At 44.2% G+C, this 21,240-nt stretch overlaps 1 protein-coding gene across 2 annotated transcripts in view; it reads left to right on the forward strand.

Moving 5' to 3' along the window:
* Positions 1 to 767: 767 nt before the first annotated feature.
* The window catches only part of COG2 (component of oligomeric golgi complex 2), a 48,597-nt gene continuing 28,124 nt past the window's right edge, over positions 768 to 21,240 (forward strand). Inside the window, exons 1-5 of one of the 2 annotated variants that reach the window (XM_058669332.1) lie at positions 768 to 972; positions 12,840 to 13,001; positions 14,821 to 14,886; positions 17,290 to 17,370; positions 18,884 to 18,987. In XM_058669332.1, coding sequence (XP_058525315.1) covers positions 901 to 972; positions 12,840 to 13,001; positions 14,821 to 14,886; positions 17,290 to 17,370; positions 18,884 to 18,987 — 485 coding nt within the window. In that variant the 5' untranslated portion in view covers positions 768 to 900. Of the gene's footprint in view, positions 1,011 to 12,839; positions 13,002 to 14,820; positions 14,887 to 17,289; positions 17,371 to 18,883; positions 18,988 to 21,240 lie in introns of both variants that reach the window. The other variant, XM_058669333.1, reaches the window with a different exon arrangement.

Below are 21,240 nucleotides of genomic sequence, written 5' to 3' on the forward strand. Positions count from 1 at the left end.
CTGCTAACCTGAAGCCAGGGGCTTCTTCCTGGTCTCCCATTTGGTGCAGGGACCTAATGACTTGGGTCATCCTCCATTGTGTCCTCAGGCACATGGGGGGGGGGGAGCTGGATCAGAAGCGGAGCAGCTGGGACACAAACAGCCCCCTATGTGAGATGCCTGTGCCACAGGTGGTGGATTATCATACTGTCCTACTCAGCTGACTTTTCTTTTGTGTATTTTGACTTGACAGGCAGTAAAGAAACCTCCTTAAGACCCAAAATTGGCCTCGGGGCTGCCCATCTTGGGACTGAGCCCAAAATTGAGCAGGGTCAGCCCAACTGACCATCTTCTCCTCTATGCGTTCCCAGGCTGAGAGCAAAGGAGAGACTCCCTTCGGATCCCTCAGTGCTCAAACAGCACGCAGGAGTTTGAGACCACAGGGAAGTGCCCCCACCTGGCAAGTGGACCTAAGTATCAGGGTGCCAGCTGTGGACCCTGGTTACTCCTCTCTGCATAACCAAGCGGAGAAATCTCAGCTGCGAAGACCCCGGAGGGAGATCTTTCTCAGTGGAATCGATGGGGAGGACAGCGAACCCCATCTTCCTAGGTCTCAATTCTTCCTCCTGAGAGCTGGGCCTGGCAAGACCCCGCGGGACTCTGCAATGCCGCAGTCTGACACACGGGGGCAGCACGCCCCGGACAGCCCCGCGGCGGCGGTCCCCACGCCTCTCTTGGCGGCCAGGCACAGGCCGGCCCGCAGCGCCCCAGCTCATTGGCTGCGGCGCGGGAGCTGCCATGTTGGCGGAAGCGCAGCCTCCTGTGCCGTGGCAAGTGTCCGTGGCGGTGGCCGCCGCGTCCGTCTGCGTCTTCGTCTTCGCCTCGCCCGCGTCTGGGTGCTGAGAGACTGCGGCTTGCGGGATGGAGAAAAGTAGGATGAACCTGCCCAAGGGCCCGAAAAACCTCTGCTTCAACAAGGACGAGTTCCTGAAGGTGCGCGCGGCCTCAGCTCCCCGGAGCCGGGCCCTGGGGTGCGTGTCCCCGCCGTGCCCTTCGGGGGTCCACTACCTTGGGGTTGCTCCTCCTGCCCGCGCCCTGGGCCGCGCAGAACCCCACCGCGGGCTCTGGGCCGGCGCCCAGCTGCAGTGGGCAGCCCGTTGTCCTCAGGTTTGGCAGGTGCAGCCTGGAGACATCACCTCTGTAAGAATAGTGCATGTTAAGTGAAAGGCCAGAAAGTTAAGGGACAGGTGCTTTGAAGCTGAATTGTCACCGCCCTTGTCTTTCTTCGGCTGCGTGTTCGTGTTGTACGATCAGCTTGTCAGCACCCTTGTGGCGCAGGAAGCTTGCTGGCCAGTGCCTTGTTGCTGCATGAATGTGTAGGGAGCAAATCTGCAAACCCCCGGACCTACCCACGTTTGTGTGTAGAGGTCGCGTCGGGAAAACAAACGCACTTGAAGTTTTTGCCTAGTTTTTGTCTAAAGCTTCTAGAATGCGCTACTGGAGAGCCTGAAGCATTCCTTTTGACTCTTGCAGTGTGGTCAGGGTGACCATTCATTCTTCCGCTAACTTGAAGTGGGTTTGCAGGTAATTGTAGGGCATTAACCTGCAGATAGGAAATGTAAACTCTAAACATTTCATTGCTGATACAGGTTCATCTGGGCCACCTTTAACATGCTAGTACAGTTGCATCAGGGCTTTGAATCGGCGCTAGGAGAACCTCTGCTAACCCACTCAGCAACTCCCTCTGCGTGCATTTGCACCCATATCCCCTCCCCCCCAAAATTTTTTCTCTCTTCTCACTCTCTCTATATATTAACACATATATTAATGGTTTAGAACTTTGACATTGTTGTATAATTTATTTCAGCTTTAAAAAATTAAAAGTTTGGGTCCATTGGTAGACACCTAAACTTTTGGCCCAGCAAGTTTAGATCTCTTGCTATTCTGCCTTTCTGGATGACTTTCTGAGTTGACAAGATGTTTTCTTCTTCTGGGGGATTACCTGGCCTCTTTGATACTTGCATTCAGATCCCCTCAACAGATTGCTGGGATCTTGCGCAGTGGGTGACAGTGTCATCTTTAACGTGTGGTTTGTGTCTAGAGCAGCAACAGCAAGCACATCTTTTTCTGGAACAATGTTTTCCTGCTAGACCAGGTGCAGAAGGTTTGTGTTGGGTATGATGTCCATAAGTGTGCTTGGAGTCCGTTCACTGTTACGGAAGCTCATTGCTCAAGAACTAACCTGGAAGGGAGGGCAGAGAGAACTACAGATGCGCTGATGGGGTAGAACACAGCGGAAGCCCAGGCACCTGCGGAGATGTGCAACCTCGTTTTGACTTCAGGGGTCTCTGACTACAGCATCCTCTGGTCCGCCTCTTCCTGCAGGCCCAGCACTAGCAGCCTCACTGGCTCATGGCCCCCCAATCATCCTGCCTCTGAGCTGACAGAATGCCTTTGGGCCATGCAGCTTCAGGACGCAAAAGTTAGACGTAAACTCTGAAACAGAGATAGAGAGCAGGTGGGCAAGGTGCTTAGAATGTCGGCAATTCTGTGTTCTTCCTGGCTGTTTAGCCTCTCACTCTGCCGCTACAGCTCGGAGTGCTATATATGCTACCGCTTCCTTGTATGTAGAACAGACACGAAACAGCTGTAGCATGGTGAAACAGTTGTTGATTTTCTGGGTGGGACCGGAAGATGTGTGTTCCTTGTGATGGGTGTTTCCTTTGGGAGGTGCTGTGTTTCTCTGGCTCTGTGATAGAAAGGCTGGGTGGGGTGCTCTCTGGGCAGGTTGTCCTTCCACAGTTGCAGCTCATTCAGCACGTGTGGTGGCTGGGTGGGTTATGAGACCAGGGAAGGTGGAGTTAGCAGATTCGTTTGCGTTGGAAGAGCCAGAGTTTCTTGAAACCCAATCAGGTAATGAAAAGCTGTGGAGTTACTTTTGCCCGACGAGAGTAGTGGTCTGCCAGTGTGGTGGAAGTTGTTGTTCAGTCAGTCAGCAGGCACCCACTGACCATACCCTCTGTGCTAACCAGCAGTCTGCACACAGAGCACAAAGATGTGTGAGACATGGCTTGGGCTGGCACCATGGCTCTCACCCTGTGGTGACAGGAAGCACTAGATGGTGTTCAGTCCTTAGTGGCTGGAGTATGGCAGAAAGACCAGCAGTGAGGCCAGGGAGGTTAATAGGTTGGGGCTGCACCAGGGAATGGGCTGAGAGGTTGCAGTTCCATCAGATGTGGCATTATAATCAGCTTGAGAGCAGGAAATGACATGGTTTTAATCTGTTGCATTGTAGCAAGAGGGTGACTTGGGATACTCTTGGGATGACAGCCAACTGATAGATACAGTGATACAAGAGAGAACTGGTTGAAGGAGAGAAGGTGGTATGCTCACAAGGTTAAAATAGACTCATTTACCCATGTATGATGTCAAACCACATCCTTTACCCTTGTCTCAAAATATAACTCCATCACCTGTTTTCCATCAAAATAAGAGGCCAGTAAGTGGGCACTCCTGCCCAGGAGCCAGGAACTTCATCTGGGTCTCCCACAAGGGTGGCAGGGGCAAAAACACTCGGGCCATTGTGTGCTACTTTCCCCAGACAATGAATAGGGACCTGAATCAGAAGTAGAACAGCCAGGACATGAACTGGCACCTGTATAAGAACCTGGTATTGCAGGTAGGGTTTAATGTTCAATGCCACAATGCTAGGTTCCCCAGTTGATTTTCAGATGCATTCATGTTTTAGTGTCTGCCCCTCCACCCTCTCACCTTCATTTATTGCCCTCTTGCTGTCTTCCTTATTATGACCAAATGCTCAAGAATTATCTCTGATTTCTCAACTTTTCACTCTTACATTCTCTTCATTCTGGCTCTGGCTGCATAGTTCCGCTGAAGCAGTTCTCACCAGAATTCACTCATCGTTAGGGCAGCAGACACTTTTTTGTCTCCAAGAAAAACCTTTCCTGTACCTCCTCATTCTTCTTCTTATATATATTCTAACACTTCTTTTTATTGGAAAAACAGGTTTACAGAGAGAAGGAAAGACAAAGAGAAAGATCCTCTGTCTTCTGGATTACTCCCCAAGTGGCCAAGAACCACCAGAGCTGAGCTGATCCAAAACTAGGAGCCAGGCTCTTGCTCTGGGTCTCACACACAGGTGCAAGATTCCAAGGCTTTGGGCCATCCTCTGCTGCTTTGCCAGGCCACAAGCAGGGAGCTGGATGGGAAGTGGAGCAGCCAGGGCACAAATGAGTGCCCATATGGGATGTGGCACTTGCAGGTAGAGGATTAGCTAGTTGAGCTACCTTGATTTGCTTTCTGAGACCATCTGTTCTCTGGTGTTCTTTATACCTCTCAGTATCTTATCTGTTTGGTGTAGTCATTTTCCTCCTCTTAGCCCTTCGGAGGCTGGCGTTGGTGTTGGTGTCAGTTGCAGGTCCTCTCATTTTTACATGCTGCCCTTACTCCTGCATGATATGCCCCATGCAGCTGCACTACCACCTGTTGGCGGGTGACACACATTCATGTCGTGGACCCACACATGTCCTGATCACCAGTGTCTGACTCCTCAACATCTCTTTTTGGATATCGCTGTTCGCTGAGGCTCAGTATGTTGAAAACTGAACAAATGAAGAGCAAAAATACAAAAATCTGAAACTCTTGCCTTCACATGCAGCTTGCTTGTGGTTGCGTGTCTCAGTGGATGCTGTCATCCGTCTAGGAGTGAGTCAGCACAGCAGGAGTCTTTCCTGATGACATCTGTCCTTCACCCTTCCCAGGCCCTGTTACTTCACTTCCTAAACACCTCCTGTCTGCATCCACTTTCTTCATTCTCCTCTTTTCCCACCTTTAGAGTGACCTTGCGGTTAAGCTGTTGTTCTAATAAAGTCTTCTTGTAAGTCTCCTTGCTTCCCATCTTAGCTTCTCCTAAGCTGTTTTCTACATTGTAAGCTGTGTGTGGTTGGTTTTGTTTTTGTTTTTGTTTTTTTGGTTTTTTTTTTCTTATTATTACTTGGGTCATGATCAGTTGCCTCTCAGGCACAATCGCAGGAAGTTATATTAGAAGCAACTGAGATGGGACTCCAGAATCTCAAGTGACAGCTCCACACCACAGGCTTTTTTTTTTTTTTAAGATTTATTCATTTTTATTAGAAAGGTAGATATACAGAGAGGAGGAGAGACAGAGAAGATCTTCCATCTTCCACACCCCAAGCGGCTGCAATGGTTGGAGCTGAGCCTATCTGAAGCCAGGAGGCCGGAGCTGCTTCTGGGTCTCCCACACGGGTGCAGGATCCCAAGGCTTTGGGCCGTCCTCGACTGCTTTCCCAGGCCACAAGCAGGGAGCTGGATGGGAAGCAGGGCTGCCAGGATTAAACCTGTTGTCCATATGGGATCCTGGCACGTTCAAGGCAAGGACTTTAGCTGCTGGTCTATTGTGCCGGGCCCTATCTCTGTGCTTTTTTCCAGAGTGCATTGTTTGGTCTAGTTTATTACAACTGGCAACTAGTCAGTTCCTACCTGTTTATGAGAAAACATGTCCCCAGACATTTCCAAGAATTCCAAAGCAGCTTGTTGTGTGCTGGGTGGTTTTTAATTGGCATGTGGTTTGTTTCGAGTGACCTTCTGTTCATAAGTTCCTTTGATCTTGTTGGTCCTCTGGTTTGGTATGTAATTTCTTTTTATTGAAAAGAGAAGTTAGAATTCTCCTGAGATCCTCCTGGTCAGCCTCCAGTTTGTGTTCATAAGCCAGCAGGAAATAAATCAGTTATTGAGGCTCGTGCCTACTCTAACAGGGTGAAATGGGAGCATGGGCATAGGACTGTCTGCAGGAGGCAGGTGGTCAGCTGGTCCTGTCTCTGTGTTATGGGTTGCTGGAGTAGCAGTGGCCTAGGGCTGTGGCCCACAGTGTGGGCTCTGCTGGCTGCTCATGGGGGACTCTGCGGATCAGGCCTCTGTGACCTTCCGGTTCCTCGCTAGTTGGAGGCACTGGAATATTTACTGTCTGTCTCAGCTCTTAGCCTTTTATATTTCTGTGAGAAAAGAAGCTGTTTGGTTTCTGAGATTTGCAGATAAGGTCATAGAGACCCAGGACGTGTGACTCAGTTGAGTCGGGGAAGCTGAGCCTGTGTCCCGCACCTCCCAGCCAGGACTCAGTCCTGGAGAACAAGTAACAGACTGACTTTCCTCCCTAGAGGGCGGGAGCTTAGTGAAGACTGACTCTCAGCTTGCAGTCCTGCAACTGTCAGGAGCCTGTGTTGCAGTGTGTGCCGTGGCACCTTGGAAGGCAGCCCGGCACATGCAGCGATCTGGGCCCTTGGCCTGGAGATTGGATACACTCCCTGACAGTGGTAAGAATGGTGGGTGACAGAAAAGTGACAGGCAGAAATGACAGTAAGTACTGTGTATGTTTGAAAGCCTCGCCCAGTGTTGCTGAGTACCCTGCGTAATTCAGGACATCGTTGTTTTATAGCAATGTAAACTCCAGTTCTTAATTGAAAGCCTAGATTCACTTCGGCCTCAGGTTGAGGTGGAAATAAATAATATTTTTCATAACTACCATGAAAATCCTGATTACCTATAGTTGGAAGTCAATTGAATAGTCCCTTCATTTTGAAGAAAAATTGTCTTACATGAAATACTTTTCCTGATGTGAGTAACATTAGGCATACACAGTTCATTCACTAACACATGGTAAAATGTAGGTTTTTTTGTTTGCAAAGAAAAAGAAAATGTTTGCTTGTTGTCCTTGCTTTTGACTTTGCACTTAAATTCTTACAGTATTACACAACTTAATCCTTGAATTTAACATTTGCCTTACAGCCCTTTGAGATCTTACTTGTAGAATTAATTCATTAAGTAACACATAGCAAGAAGTATGATGTGAACAGATTTTTTTTAACATTTCACAATCAGTTTTCTGTGCACGTTGGGCTAATCACAAAGTTGGCAATCACAAAGTTGGCTTAGGCTTTTGATTGTAATAATCAGAGTTGAGCACTTCAGAACTAGGTCGTTCTGCTAAATAGCTCAAGAAAAAGCCAGAAAAAAAGGAATCTAAAACACTACACAGATCATCATTGGTGTTAAACTGGGACATAAAGGAGAGAGAATGGAGCTCAAATTTTAAATGGATGTTACAGGGTGTTTAAATGGATGTTATAGCGTGTAGACTTGCTTTGCCCGTTCATAAATACATCAGACACAGATAATATTAAATAAAGAAATTAGACCTGATTAATTAACACAATCAGATATAAGTTCCTTAGAATTTAAGTATTAGGGCCTGGCACGGTAGCCTAGCTGCTGAAGTCCTCACCTTCCATGCACTGGGATCCCATGTGGGCAACAGTTCTAATCCTGGCAGCCCTGTTTCCCATCCAGCTCCCTGCTTGTGTCCTGGGAAAGAGTTGAGGATGGCCCAAAGCCTTGGGACACTGCACCCACGTGGGAGATCTGAAAGAGACTGTGGTCTCCTGGCTTCAAATCGGCTCAGCTCCAACCATTGCAGCTGCTCTGGGTATGAACCGTCTGATGGAAGATCTTCCTCTCTGTCTCTCCTCCCTGTATATCACCCTTTTCAATAAAAAAATAAATCTGAAAAAAAAAAAGAATTTAAGTATTATTATTTTATAATATATTTTTTTAGTTGGAAAGGCAGGTATGCAGAGAGGAGATATAGAGAGAGATCTTTAATCCACTGGCTCACTCTCCAAGCTGCTACAATGACCAGAAGGCCCTCCTGGTCTCCCACGTGGGTGCAGGGGCACAGGGTCCCAAGGCTCTGGGCTGTTCTCCACTACCTTCCCTGGCCACAGGAAGGGAGCCGGATGGGAAGTGGAGCAGCCAGGATCCGAGCTGGCACCCATATGGGATCCCAGCCATGTGCAAGGCGAGGACTTCAGCCACTAGGCCATCGTGCCAGGCCCTATTTTATATTACTTTTTAAGATCATTTGTCCACGGTATCCATAGATCTGTCCACAGATGGTGGACAGTATGCATTTTGAATTTCTCAAACTTAAATAATTTGCTAACCAAATGAAGTTTTAGAAAAAGCTTTAGGAGATGCAAGTTCCCAACAATGTCATATGCTAGTGGGGTCACCCTGTATCGGAGGCAGAATAGGGCAGGGGGTGGAGGGAAGAGCTCCAGGGATGTGTTGTACACCTGCTCTTCTCTGAGTCAGGGTGCCCTCCCTGTGGCATTCACCACAACTCACTCCTTTGTGTCATTGAGCAGGGTTGGGCCGGGTGGAAGTTTTAGAGCCAAGCACTGCTTCCAAGTCTCCCACATAGGTGCAGGGGCCCAAGTACTTGGACTATCCTCTGCTGCTTTCCCTGGCACATTAGCAGAAAGCTGGATTAGAAGTGGAACAGCTAGGACTCAAGCCAATACCCATAAGGGATTAACATGCTGCATTTCATAATGCCATCCCCAAGAATAATCGATTTTCAACTCAGATAGATAGACGGACAGGCAGACATAAACACACACACACACACACACATATATATATATGGAACTGCTGGGTAATTCTGTTTGGCTTTTTGTGGAACTACTAAATTGTTTCCCACACTGCATGATTTTGCATTCTGAGTGTATGTGGGCTTCAGCTTCTCCATGTATTCACTAATAGTTATTTTCTGCTTTCCTTCCTGTCATTCCCCATCCCCCACAATTTTTAAAATTGCAGACCTGCTGGTGGGTGTGAAATGATGTCTCATTGTGATTTTGATTTGCCATTTTTGTGCCATCCATATACACATCCTTTAGAAAGTGTCTTTTCTTATCTTTTGTCCAACTTCAAATTGTGCTATTGGTTTTTTTAGCTGCAGAGTTGCAAGAATTCTTGGTGTATTTGTCATATACCTGAATTTTTAGATATTTTCTCTGATGAGGAAATATGAGTTGTGTCTGCATTTTCTTCCTGATGTCCTTTGATAAATGGACATTAAATTCAGTTTTTCTGTTGTTTCGGTGCCATTGCCTGATCCCAAGTGCTGTATATATTCATCCTGCTTTCTTTCCTTCCAAGAATTTTACAGTTTAAGCACTTATATTTATGTCTAATTCATTTTGAGTTAAGGTTTTTGAGGTATGGTATGCGGTTGGTGTCTGAATTGATTGTCTTACATAGAGGATTCCAAGTTGTTCCTGTATCACTTCTTTTCCCACCAAAAGATCTTGGCAACCTTGTCAAAAATCATTTGACCACAGTGGGTTTAGGTTCTTTTTCAATGTTTAGTACATCTGTTATGTAAAGTAAAAGTTTTTTTGGCACCTGAAATACTTGTTGTTACAAGTCCCTATGAAGTGGGGACATTGTTGGCAGCAGCTGGCTGTAGAGATGTTCTGAGTGACTTGGTTCTTACACTGTCCAACTTTGGTTTATTGGAGGACAGTTATGTAAGCACCAAATTGGGGATTATTATTATATAGTGGTGTTTTTTTTTTCACAAAAACTGAGTTGCACATTTTAGAATGATTTCATGAAGTTCAGATCTGGATAGAACTTCACAGAGTATTTAACCAGGCAGGTAATATGATCATGCCTAAAATCGTACTACTAGTTAGTATGAAGGTCAGAATTAGAAGGTGAATCCTGCTCCTGTATTCTTTCCATCACATGCTGCATAACAGTGACTGAAGGTGTTGGCTGAAGTCATCTCAGCAAGCCAAATGTCCAGGCCCAGGTAAGGAAGCACTGTTTTGATAATAGGCAGCTGTGAAATGATGGGTTGCCAAGTCCTCTTATCTGATACTACAGGCGGGTATGGTATATAGACACCCCTAATATTTTTCTTTTTGTATTAAAATAAAAAACATTTGTTTAATTACACAGAGGGAGCAACAGAGATTCCATCTGTTGTTTCACTCCCCGCATGGCTGTAGAAGCCAAAGCCAGAAACTTCAGCTGGGTCTTTCACATGGATAGAATGAGCCAAACAATGGGGCCCATTTTGTGCTGCTTTCCCCAGGTCATCAGCAGGGAGCTGGGTCAGAAGGAGAGTAGCTGGGACATGAACACCCATATGGGATGCCAGTGTTGCAGAGGGCAGCTTTACCTGCTATGCCACAATGACGTTCGTCCCCCTTTTTAAGGTTTATTTATTTGAGAAGTCAACGTTATAGAGAGGGAAGAAGAGATTTTGAAGTGTGTGTGTATTTAGTTTTTATTGATGTGGTCCAAACTCTTGTTTCTAAAAATTGATCGCCTGGTTAGATTTCCATATTGCGCTTTTTTGCATGCAGTTTCAGTTTGTTTCTTGAAGTTGAGAGAATCTGAAGGCATAATCAACTTGGTTATAGAATCCTTCCCAAATTTATGGTTATCTTACCCATACCTAATTCAGCCAAAATTTTCTTGACAGTTTGCCTGTATCAAGGTTTTCTAGACCACCTGCCTTAGTTTTCCTCGGTACAGTAATTTTCCCTCATATTTTGGTATTTTACACAATGATGAATATAATTATGAAATTGTGATCATTAGCTGAGGCAGCATTAGCAAGTGTGGGAATCATCACATCTGATTCTTGGTGCAGTTTACACAGCAGCATGAGTATTTTGATTTTGAAGTTTGTCTGTAAAAAAAAAAAAGATCTGGGAGGATACAAATTAGTGTTACAAAAAATATTAGCAGTGTTTATCTCCAGAGCTTGAGTTTGAGCGACTGTTTCCTCTTTATGTAAATTCTTTGTTTGAAAGTTTTATAGGGAGTATTCATTCCTGTTTCCATTTTGAGAAGAGCCTGAAATGTGTCATTTTTTTTAACATATATTTTTATTGCATTTCCTTTTTTTAAAACTAATTACATTGCATTATGTGATACATTTTTTTATGCACTGGGATTCCCCCTGCCTCTCCCAAAACCCTCCCCCAATGGTGGATTGCTCCACCTTGTTGCATTTCCATAGTTCAAATTCAGTTGACATTCTTTCATTGGAGGTATTTACCAAGCATAAAGTCCAGCATCTTATTGTCCTGGTAAGTTCAATGGTTTCTTGGTGAGACCATCAAGAAGGTAGAGCCGGCAGAGTATCCTTCCAATCAATTAAAAGTCCCAACATAATATTTCCAACCATTTACAACATTATGGCATTAATTGACATGGTATTGATTAACCAATGTGTTAATAGGAAAATGCAGGTTCTCAACCACAACCTGTGACTTCTTCATAGACATTTCAATTTTGGTTTACATTCAACCGTATTCTATACACCTTAAAATGGCTTAGATTGCTATTCAGCCTGTATCTCATGCAATAAGATATTGTGAAGTAACCAATGATATGAGGCAGATTGCTTATGATCTACATCGAAGAATTGTAAAACCTAATGTACTTTGGGCCCGGCGGCGTGGCCTAGTGGCTAAAGTCCTGGCCTTGAATGCCCCGGGATCCCATATGGGTGCCGGTTCTAATCCCGGCAGCTCCACTTCCCATCCAGCTCCCTGCTTGTGGCCTGGGAAAGCAGTCGAGAACGGCCTAAAGCTTTGGGACCCTGCACCCGCGTGGGAGACCTGGAAGAGGTTCCAGGTTCCCGGCTTCGGATCGGCGCACATCGGCCCATTGCGGCTCACCTGGGGAGTGAAACATCGGATGGAAGATCTTCCTCTCTGTCTCTCCTCCTCTCTGTATATCCAGCTTTCCAATAATAATAAATCTTTAAAAAAAAAAAAAAAAACCTAATGTACTTGTAAGGCCCCATGATACTTGGAAATGGGGAGGGAGAGCAGAGAAATCTTACATCACGCTAGAAGGTGTGAGGAAGATGGGAAATATAACCTATCAGGATCATAACTGGTAACTCATAGACAACAGACTCGAATTAGCATTAGACAATAGCAAAACTACAAAGGCATATGGGGGAATCAGGGGTAATCCTAACAACCTCTTAACAGTCGGTCATACGCATAGAGCAGGACGGGACCCCAGAGTGGAGCAGGCGGACAGGAGGAGGCTTTTATCCCAACCCTGAAGACTCCCAAATCCTCACCAAGGAGCACCGAGGACTACATCCCTACTGCCAAGGAGACCACGGGGAAATGGAGTGCCTTCGGAGACCAAGAACTCTGTGGTCAACCACCCCCATTTGGATCTACCACATGGGATGGAAGAAGCCCAAATCCTGCCTAGCAGGTTCCAAGGTCATCGGAACAACAACCAGGATCCCTGAGCGGTCCGCAGAAACAGAAGAACAGTAAACTTCCTTCGGGACTAGGGAGAGGAGCTTTCTCTGGTCCTTGCCTGGTTCCAACTTTGGGTCCCCACCCCCCTCTCATAATAACCATCAGGAGCGCTCCAGAAACCCCTCAAAACAAACAAACAAACAAACAAAACTAGAATAGATAGAGAACAACAAGGAAAGCTTAGAAACAGACAGGAAACGGTCAGCGGGGATGCACTTATACCTCACTGGGTGGGACACAAAGATTAGTTACTCCTCACTGGGGTATGGAAGATTTCTCTGCACACCCCTCCTAAACATGCTCACCTAAACTGTTGACATATATCCTGTTAGAATTATAGAGTTAGACCACCCGAAAAACAGCCAGGTTCAGCGAAATCATGCTTCAATGCTATAAACTGCTAAAGACTGAAATTGAAATGTGTCATTTTAAAAAATAAACTATGGTAGAATTTAAATAGCAGGAGAGAATCTCTCTGGTTAGAGGTCCCCTTCTTGACTCCTTTGTGAAGTCAGCAAGCACCTTCTGCCACCATGTGTAACCTGTGGGCAGGGGCTTCCCTTCTGCAGCAGTGTGGCCTTGTCAATGACTGGGATGGCCTCTCTCTCTCTCTTTTTAACGAATGTAATGTCATTGCAGTAATTTGTTTTCTCTTCTGGTTTTACGTTTCAGGAGGATTTCGATGTGGATCATTTTGTGTCTGACTGCAGGAAGCGGGTTCAATTGGAAGAACTGAGAGATGACCTGGAACTCTACTACAAACTTCTGAAAACAGCCATGGTTGAACTCATCAACAAGGATTATGCAGACTTTGTCAACCTTTCAACAAACTTGGTATAATTGAAATTCACAGATCCTGTCTGTCACTGTATAGTCTCTCTCTCTCTGGTTTAAAAGTGCTGCATGTTTTTAGAAACCTTTTAGCTGGTTTTCAACGAGAACACTAAAGAGCTCACTAATCTCATGAATAAAAGAATAAAAGAACTAAAGCTTCTTAGCATAGGTTTCTGTTTTTAGTTTTCACTTATTTCAGATAGTTCTAACTTGATAATTTTTTAAACTAGGTGGTAAGAATGAATGAAGAGCAGAAGATGGTGATGGCAGAGTGGTTTGTTTTTGTTAGCTGCTAACTCATTGCCATGAAATGTTACTGTGTTAGTTAATTTGCTGGCTCAAATAGCAACTGTTCTTCAGGAAATGTTTACTTTTAAACACACGTGCTAGCCAGAGCTAGAATGAGGAAACATTAGTCAGGATTTATAAGATGTAAAAATCATTGTAATGACAGTATCAGTTGTTTATAAAAGTTATTTAGAAATTCTTAAGTCTTAAAGCTCCCAATGTTTGCCATTTAGCCTTCTTGATCATATCTTATTTTGCTTTCGGGTATGTTTATCCAGAGAAAAGTAGAAAGTAGCCATTTCTTCGGGAATTTTAAGAAGGATTAAAGTTAATGAGCCATATTTATTATGGGGAAATGCCTACGATATATGTGCCAACAGTATTAGATGTCCAGAGAAGTTTGTTCCCATTCTATTTAATTTGGGTTTTTCTCAAGTGTTATAATGTTGAAGGGAGACATTCCATCTGACTTTCCCATAAACCAGCTGAGTTCTGTAAAGTACAGATGGGTGGCTATTTCATGGCCAGTTATAGTTTTTTAAATTCACTAAAGAAATTTGTTTGAGGAGCAAATTGTGCATGAGGAAGCTTTGATTTACTGTGGCTTCCCTTGGTTGTAGAAAGTTCATGTAAACCAGTAGATGAGGGCAGTATCAGTTACATGCCTGTGGGGAGCGGTGCGTGGGAAGCTGGTCCCACGCGTATGATAGGCTGTGGCAAGGTGGCGGCTGGCCGAGGGCCAGGAAGAGGGGTTGGTCCCGCCAGTAGGCAAACAGGAAGTCACGGGGGTAGGCTGATGCCCTCGCTGTGATTATGTCATTGATGCCTGCCTATCAGGTAGCGCCAAGTGGATCCACAGGGAGAAGTGATTGGTGGAGAACTGTATATAAGCAGCCCGCTTTCGGCAGTAAGAGTTTTTCGGTTCATTGTGTGTTCGTTTGTTGTGTGTTCCAGTTGCGGTTGCGGTTCCTGTTTTTCCAGACCCTCTAGAGTGTGTGTCCTTGTCATTTTAGTGTTGCTGCTGGGTGGCGAGGCATGCCAAAATAACATTTCTGTTGTTTAGTTAGCGCATGCCCTTTGTCATATCGAAAGGATAGAGTCTGTTTTGATCAGTAAGTAGGTACTTAGCTAGTACTATTTTAAAAAATATATATTTGAAGGTCAGAACTTCAGAGAGAGAATCAACGGGGAGAAGAGGAAAAGGGTATAGATCTTCTGTCCATTAGTTCATTCTTCAAATGAATGCAGTGGTCAGATGTGGGCTGGTCTGAAGCCAGTAACTGGCAACTTCTTCCAGATTTCCCGTGGTTATAAGAATCCAAACACTTGGCCCATGATCCACTGCTTTTCCAGGTGCATTAGCAGAGAGGTGGATGGGAAGTGGAGCAGCTGGGACTCAAACAGTTGCCCATATTGGATGCTGGGACAACAGGAGGAAGCTTAGTTTGCTATACCACCATGCCAGCCTCTAGCTATTACTTTTAATTTTGATGTATTTTTACCAATTTTTTTTTTTTTTTTTTGCCTTTAGGTTGGCATGGACAAAGCTCTCAACCAGCTTTCTGTACCTTTGGGACAGTTACGGGAAGAGGTTCTGGTAAGTTCCACAAATAATAATAAATAATCTTCCATGAAGAATGATATGCTTATGTCCCTCTTCCAAGAACTTTTTTTTATCTGTTAGATGGTGGGATTTTGAGTGGTCAGTGGTAACAGTCGTAATGATTCACTCCTTTTTACATGTGATGCTGCGAGTAGAAAACAATGTTTGATTTGAAGATGACAGCTTCTTGGCCTAGACAGGTTTACAATATGGAGAGAGAGAAGAAAGCTGTTTGAAAACGCAGCTTGTTAATAACACCACTGTTGTATGTAGGTACGTGATCATCAGTTTATAAACACTAGTATTTTAAGCATTTGTAGTTAGATTCTTAGGTGAGTCCACAAAAGCTGCTTACAGCTTAATGCTATTGACACACAATATGAAATTACTGCAGTGCCTAATAAACATTGTATGTTGGTGTGCGCTGTGGGAATGGGACTCCTCACCCATAAGCCATGGGAGTCAGAGACTCCATCTGGGCGAACAGATTGAGGGAGCAGTGTTGGCAGACTGCATTACCCTCTCCTCTCCTTGTCAATGCACCACTCAGTCTGTATCAGGTCCCCAGGCTAATGAGCCCACTTAGCTTTGAGGAGCCAGAGAAACTTGCTGTACTGTAGCAGCATCATCTGTGTGTGTCATCACAGGATCCTGTGGAGTTTCATAGGCCTTATCCATCAAGCCCCTAAGATAGTACGTGGCACACAGTTGGCTCTCAGGGGTTAAACTTACAGTGCTGTGTACTATGCTGAAAAACATGCAGAGTTACAGAAATGTCAGTGCTTGGAAGTCCACAGGAGGGGTAGGCGAGAAAGAGCCTCGTTAATTCTTGAGTTGTGAATGTTTGCATCTTGCTTAATTTTTTTTAATATAAAATTTGCTAAATACTTTTCATAAGAAAATGATATCTTGTGGTCCACTGTTGGATTCACGCTGGCCTTTACATGGCTGTCTTTGGGTCTCCCACCGCCATTTTGGCATTCCTCTTCCTACCCACGCATCTCCAACCAATGCAGATAAGATCTTTCCAAGTGTCTTCAGCCTTCCACTCTCCTCTCTGATTTCTGCCATGGCACTGGCTCTGTGGTCTAGCCCTGCTTCACCACTCACCTGTATCACATCCCTTCCCTTTTCCCACAGCAGTCTCAATGGCCACCTTGTTCTAGCTGATTTAGCCACAGAACTTTCTTTGCTTTTTCACCGCTACTCCTAAAGCCACTCAGTCTGAGGGATGGGGCTGTTTCTGTCTTACTCGTTGTGGTCTCTATTACTTTGTATAACAGTTGACATCAAAACAGGTATCTTAGGTGTTGAGTGAGTAAATGAATTCACTTGCTTATGGCAGATTTGTGATTTGTCTAGTTTAGTTTCTGTCACCTCCATTTGGCCCCAGTTTCTAATTAGCCTCACACTTGGCTTAGCTCATGAGCTTCTGGACATATTCTCCACCTGTGAACTCTCCCTTTTCCCAACCACCCTGGCTTTTTGATTCCTAATTGTTACAAAACAGCATTTTTGTCATGCTCCAACATCAGGACTTCAACTGTGTAGAATATAATCTGAAGCCCTTTGCTGGACAAAGTCCTCCTAAATCTCCCCCTCCATTTTTATTTCATCCTCTCTGAAATGAAACCTGCCATGCACCTGTGTGTGCGTCCCTGCCCCTGAGAATGTGGGCCAGTTCATTCTTGTAGCAGTATCCTCTCACCCATCAGCTGTTAACAGATTTTCATAGTCTTCCACCTGCTCTGCTAGTAACTAAGCACCCTTTTGACCAAGGTTATCTTTTCTCCATTCTGACCAGCTGTGATGCTGATTATATGTGCATTATTTTTTTTAAAGATTTATTCATTTTTTATTACAGCCAGATATACACAGAGGAGGAGAGACAGAGAGGAAGATCTTCCGTCCAATGATTCACTCCCCAAGTGAGCCGCAACGGGCCGGTACGCGCCGATCCGAAGCCGGGAACCTGGAACCTCTTCCGGGTCTCCCACGCGGGTGCAGGGTCCCAATGCATTGGGCCGTCCTCAACTGCTTTCCCAGGCCACAAGCAGGGAGCTGGATGGGAAGTGGAGCCGTCGGGATTAGAACCGGCACCCATATGGGCTCCCAGGGCTTTCAAGGCGAGGACTTTAGCCGCTAGGCCACGCCGCCGGGCTCCTATATGTGCATTATTTTTCTTTGGCCGTAAATGCTGCATGACTGTGCTTTGTGTATCATTTTGCCCCTAAATCATGACTTCCCTGGGCAGCAATTGTGTCTAAGATTTTACAATTTTGTCAGTATCTGCATAAAACTGACCTGTAGCTGGTTAGTCCTGTGAATTTAATTAAATGCATACATTTCATAATGTCACAAAATAACATTTGCAGTAAATTTTCTTTATTCTTTAAGAGTCTTAGGTCATCTGTCAGTGAAGGAATTCGGGCAGTAGACGAACGAATGTCTAAACAAGAGGACATCAGGAAAAAAAAGGTACTCAAATCCTACTTCTGCGGCATTTGCTCACCCTTGCCTCGTGTGATCACAAGCACTTTCAGGCCCATGGCCCCCGGCACTCGTCCTGCTACACTGCAGAGAAGAGTGTCTCCTGTGTGGAGGGGTCAGTAACCAAGCGAGGCTTGTGAAGAGCAGAGCCTGGGTCTTTTCACGCCAGTGTCATTAACATCCTATAAACAGGAGGGGCAGGGCAAGTTATTAATTTTTTTTCAAAAGCGAAGAAAATTTCTTGTTTTTTTCTTGTTCTTTGTTTTATTCACAATAGCATTAACATTTCTTTTTTTTGAAGAAAGCTAAGGATTCCTACATTGCAGGCCAGCTAAAGGCCCTTCCTCCTGTTTTTTTATCCTTTCCATTCATGTCACCTGTTTGAAATAAGAATACAGAACTTTAGAGGCACCTGAGTAGTCACTAAATTAAAGTTCCTTGTAATTTCAAGATGAGAAACAATGCTAACTGACAGCGAAGCACTGTGAAGTATACCAGGCATGTCGTCTTTAGCAGTGCTGGAAACCCAGAAACCAAGTGTTCCGAGTCACACTTGCAAAGTGCAGGGAAAGTGGGCTTTTAAAGCAAGCTCTGTGAAAACCCCTCTTGAGAAAAAGGAGTGTGTTGCTTTCATTTTGTTATGTTGTTGCTTCTGGTTCCCCCTTTGTGTCTACCTCAGCATGCAATGCCTTTACTTTTTAGTGGTTCTGTATTTTTAATTATGTTTCCTGTTTTTTTTAATACTATATTGACAGAATTGGAATTAGAATCCAAAGCTTCTAACACTAGTCTGGTTCTGTGGCCAGCATTTTCTAAATTTGTTCCTTAGTCTACATATGAAAGTCCCGAAAAAGAACCCCATTTTAGAGACTTTCTGTCTGTTTCTCTTTTTACTCCCTTCCCAGCTTTTGTCCAAAAATACAGCAATAGAGGTCATTTCTAGAAAATATTGCGAACTTAATGGGTTACAGAGAACTCTTACCTGTTTTATTCATTCCTGTTCCTCCATGAAGAGTGCCTTAGTTCATAATAGATACTTGGTAGCTGTTTCTTTAATGAATGACTTTATAACTTACTATTGCCTCAAAGATGAAACTTTTATAACATTACCCAAAGTCCTTGATAATATTTGCCTTCTGTAGTAAATTCTTAGGTGCATTGTGCACATACAAATAGAACAAATCTGATCAGAAAATAAAACATGAAGAAAGGGTCTTAAAAAAATAAACGTAGTGGCAAAAGAAAGGTTCATTTAAGATAGGGAAAAGAAAGAGTAAGAATGAAAACTGAGAAAGGAAACATATCTAACTCTTGCTTTTAAACTAAAAAGTTATATTATTGTTGAAATAAACTTGTTTTGGAAAGCCAAAGATTTGCCCTCTTAGAATTTTATGTTATGTAGAAATCCTAAATATTCTATGTTGAATTTTGGATTTATTGTGAAGAAATAACGCAATTAAGATTAAACACAAACTTTTTTGGTTAATTTTCATTTTTGCAGATGTGTGTGTTGAGGCTTATACAGGTTATTCGATCAGTTGAGAAAATTGAAAAAATCTTAAACTCTCAGAATTCTAATGAAACATCGGCACTAGAAGCAAGCAGGTAAGTATTCACTAAATGAAGCATAAACTGATACATTACCCTACCTCTGGGCTGGACTTTTTTTTCTTTAGTTTGAACTCATATCTGAAAAAAAATCTATATCTATGGTCCTTTGTTTTTAAGTGCAGGTAGAGCTCACATAAAGCAGGGTGGGTGAGTCATTACAGTTTATGATACGTTTTATTAGAAAGCCTTCATGGGTAGGCTTCAGTTCCAATATCCCCTTTGAGTGAATCAGAGACAGTGTGCTTTTCTTAGAACGTTTTTGTCTGTGGGCTAGCGAATCCCTGTTGATATTCAGTGTGTGAAAATAACATTCACTGTAAATGTTTTAAACTGGCCCAGGTATTACAGTTGACATATCTTGAGATTCAAAGTGAACTAGCATTTTATCACTAAGAAGAAGTGTGATGCATGTTTAGTTAAAATGCGTAAACAGCTAAGGAAAAGCTTATGCAATAAGAAAATGATGATCATTTTCTTTGTTTTACTGTCATAGTCTTAATTACCTTTCTGTTCTGAATTTGAAATCAGCCACATGAGGGGCTCAAAATGAGTTGGAAAGCTGGTTTCAGCGTTAGTGGGAAACCACTTGGTATGGTGTAAAGGGAATGGTTTGTTCTACCCATAGCAGTGGGATTGCCTGAGTCAAGTTCTTTTACCCGTCTGTATTTCAGTGTTCTTATGTGCAAAGTGAGGCTCACAGTACCCCACTTGCAGGGTTGTCTGACAGCTCGAGAGACTGTCAGTGAGGATAGCTGTATGTTTGATAGGCTGCCAGAAAACCAGCCAAAATTTAATTGAATATCCCTGTAATCCATAGCCCTGAGCAAACTACAAAGTATGTTGGGTTTCTTCGATATAGGAATCAGATTTTTAGATTTGGGGGACCCTTAGAGACAATGTGTTTCCTACCACTCATTTTGTAGATTAAGAAATGAGACATCCAAAAAGGAGGTGATTCTACTGTCTTGGGTCTCATAATGTGTACACAGGTGGTCAGCCCCTCCTGTTGTATTCTCGGCCTACTGCGCTCTGTCCCTTCCAGTCCTGTGCCTGTGCACCTGCCGGAGACGCCACTCATGCCCATTCTGAGAAGGCCAGTGAGGCCTGTCCTGTTTGTCTTTGCTCTCTTTTCTGTTATGCTCAGTTGTGTTACCAGCCCCTCCCAACCGTGTTTCACTCAGCATCTGTGATCCCAGCCTCCACCTTTGCTTTTCATCTTGTACCTGTTCCTCCTTCTCTGTATCCATGTACTCCACTATCTGCTGTAGTGCCGGCTTTGCCCCGAGTGCTGTTCTCAGTGCTCTGCTCTGAAGCAGCACTCTGTTGAGTAATGTCAGAAATTGTGGGCAGATCATTTTCTCCTTTTTCATTCCTCACTCCTCTCCCTCTTCTGTTTACTGCACTAGTCCAGGATAGTCTGCTGCCAGTCTGGGAGCTTTCTATCTCCTCCATTGCCTATTTCAAGAAGCAGCCTGTTCGCTGAGCTCTCATCTCCTGAAGGACAGCAGTTCTGCAGCGGCCAGGCTGATCTCCCTGCTCTGTCTGATCCTATCTCAGCCGGCCTGAAAGTCTTTTCTTGGCTCCCCAGTGTTTTTAGTTTAAATGTTGAACTCCCAAGCCACTCTGTGTCACTGTGCCTCTGTTTTTTCTTGGTATTTGTTCAGAACTACGCATGCATCCCTGATTTCCATAAAAATTGCTGACATGTGCAGCCGTCCATCTGCACTAATGGTCCTTTCTGTTACTTCACGTCCACATCATCTTCCTGATGGCGTCTTATTCCTAATAGATCCAGCACAGAACATGCTCATGGTGTGGCTGTGCTAAGTGGGGGAAAAAAACATGTAAAATGATAGGAATTTGTTAAATTTATTTCTGTATTGCATTGGGGTATTGTTGCTGTTGTCTGCTTTCCTTAAACTCTGTTTCCTTCAGTTATATACTGAATGGATAAGTGAGAACTAAGGAAGTTACCTTCTATACAACTCAGTTGTACAATTACCTTCTCCAGAAATTGTTCCTTCATTTAGATTCTCTGTCTCCATGCTTCTTTCATCAGGGCTTCAGGACAGGCTAGCAGACTTGTATGTGGCGCAGCAACCATTGATGGACCTGCTTTGCTTGACTTTGATTGACTTTACTGTAGTCACTATTCCACCTTAAGCATGATAGATGTTAACACCCTTTCTTACTCTGAATCAAGTGTAAGGTTTCTTTTTGCTCATAGCAGCAATATTAACTTGTCAA

Source organism: Ochotona princeps, chromosome 10, assembly GCF_030435755.1.
Source record: "Ochotona princeps isolate mOchPri1 chromosome 10, mOchPri1.hap1, whole genome shotgun sequence".
In the NCBI taxonomy this organism is placed as follows: Eukaryota; Metazoa; Chordata; class Mammalia; order Lagomorpha; family Ochotonidae; genus Ochotona; species Ochotona princeps.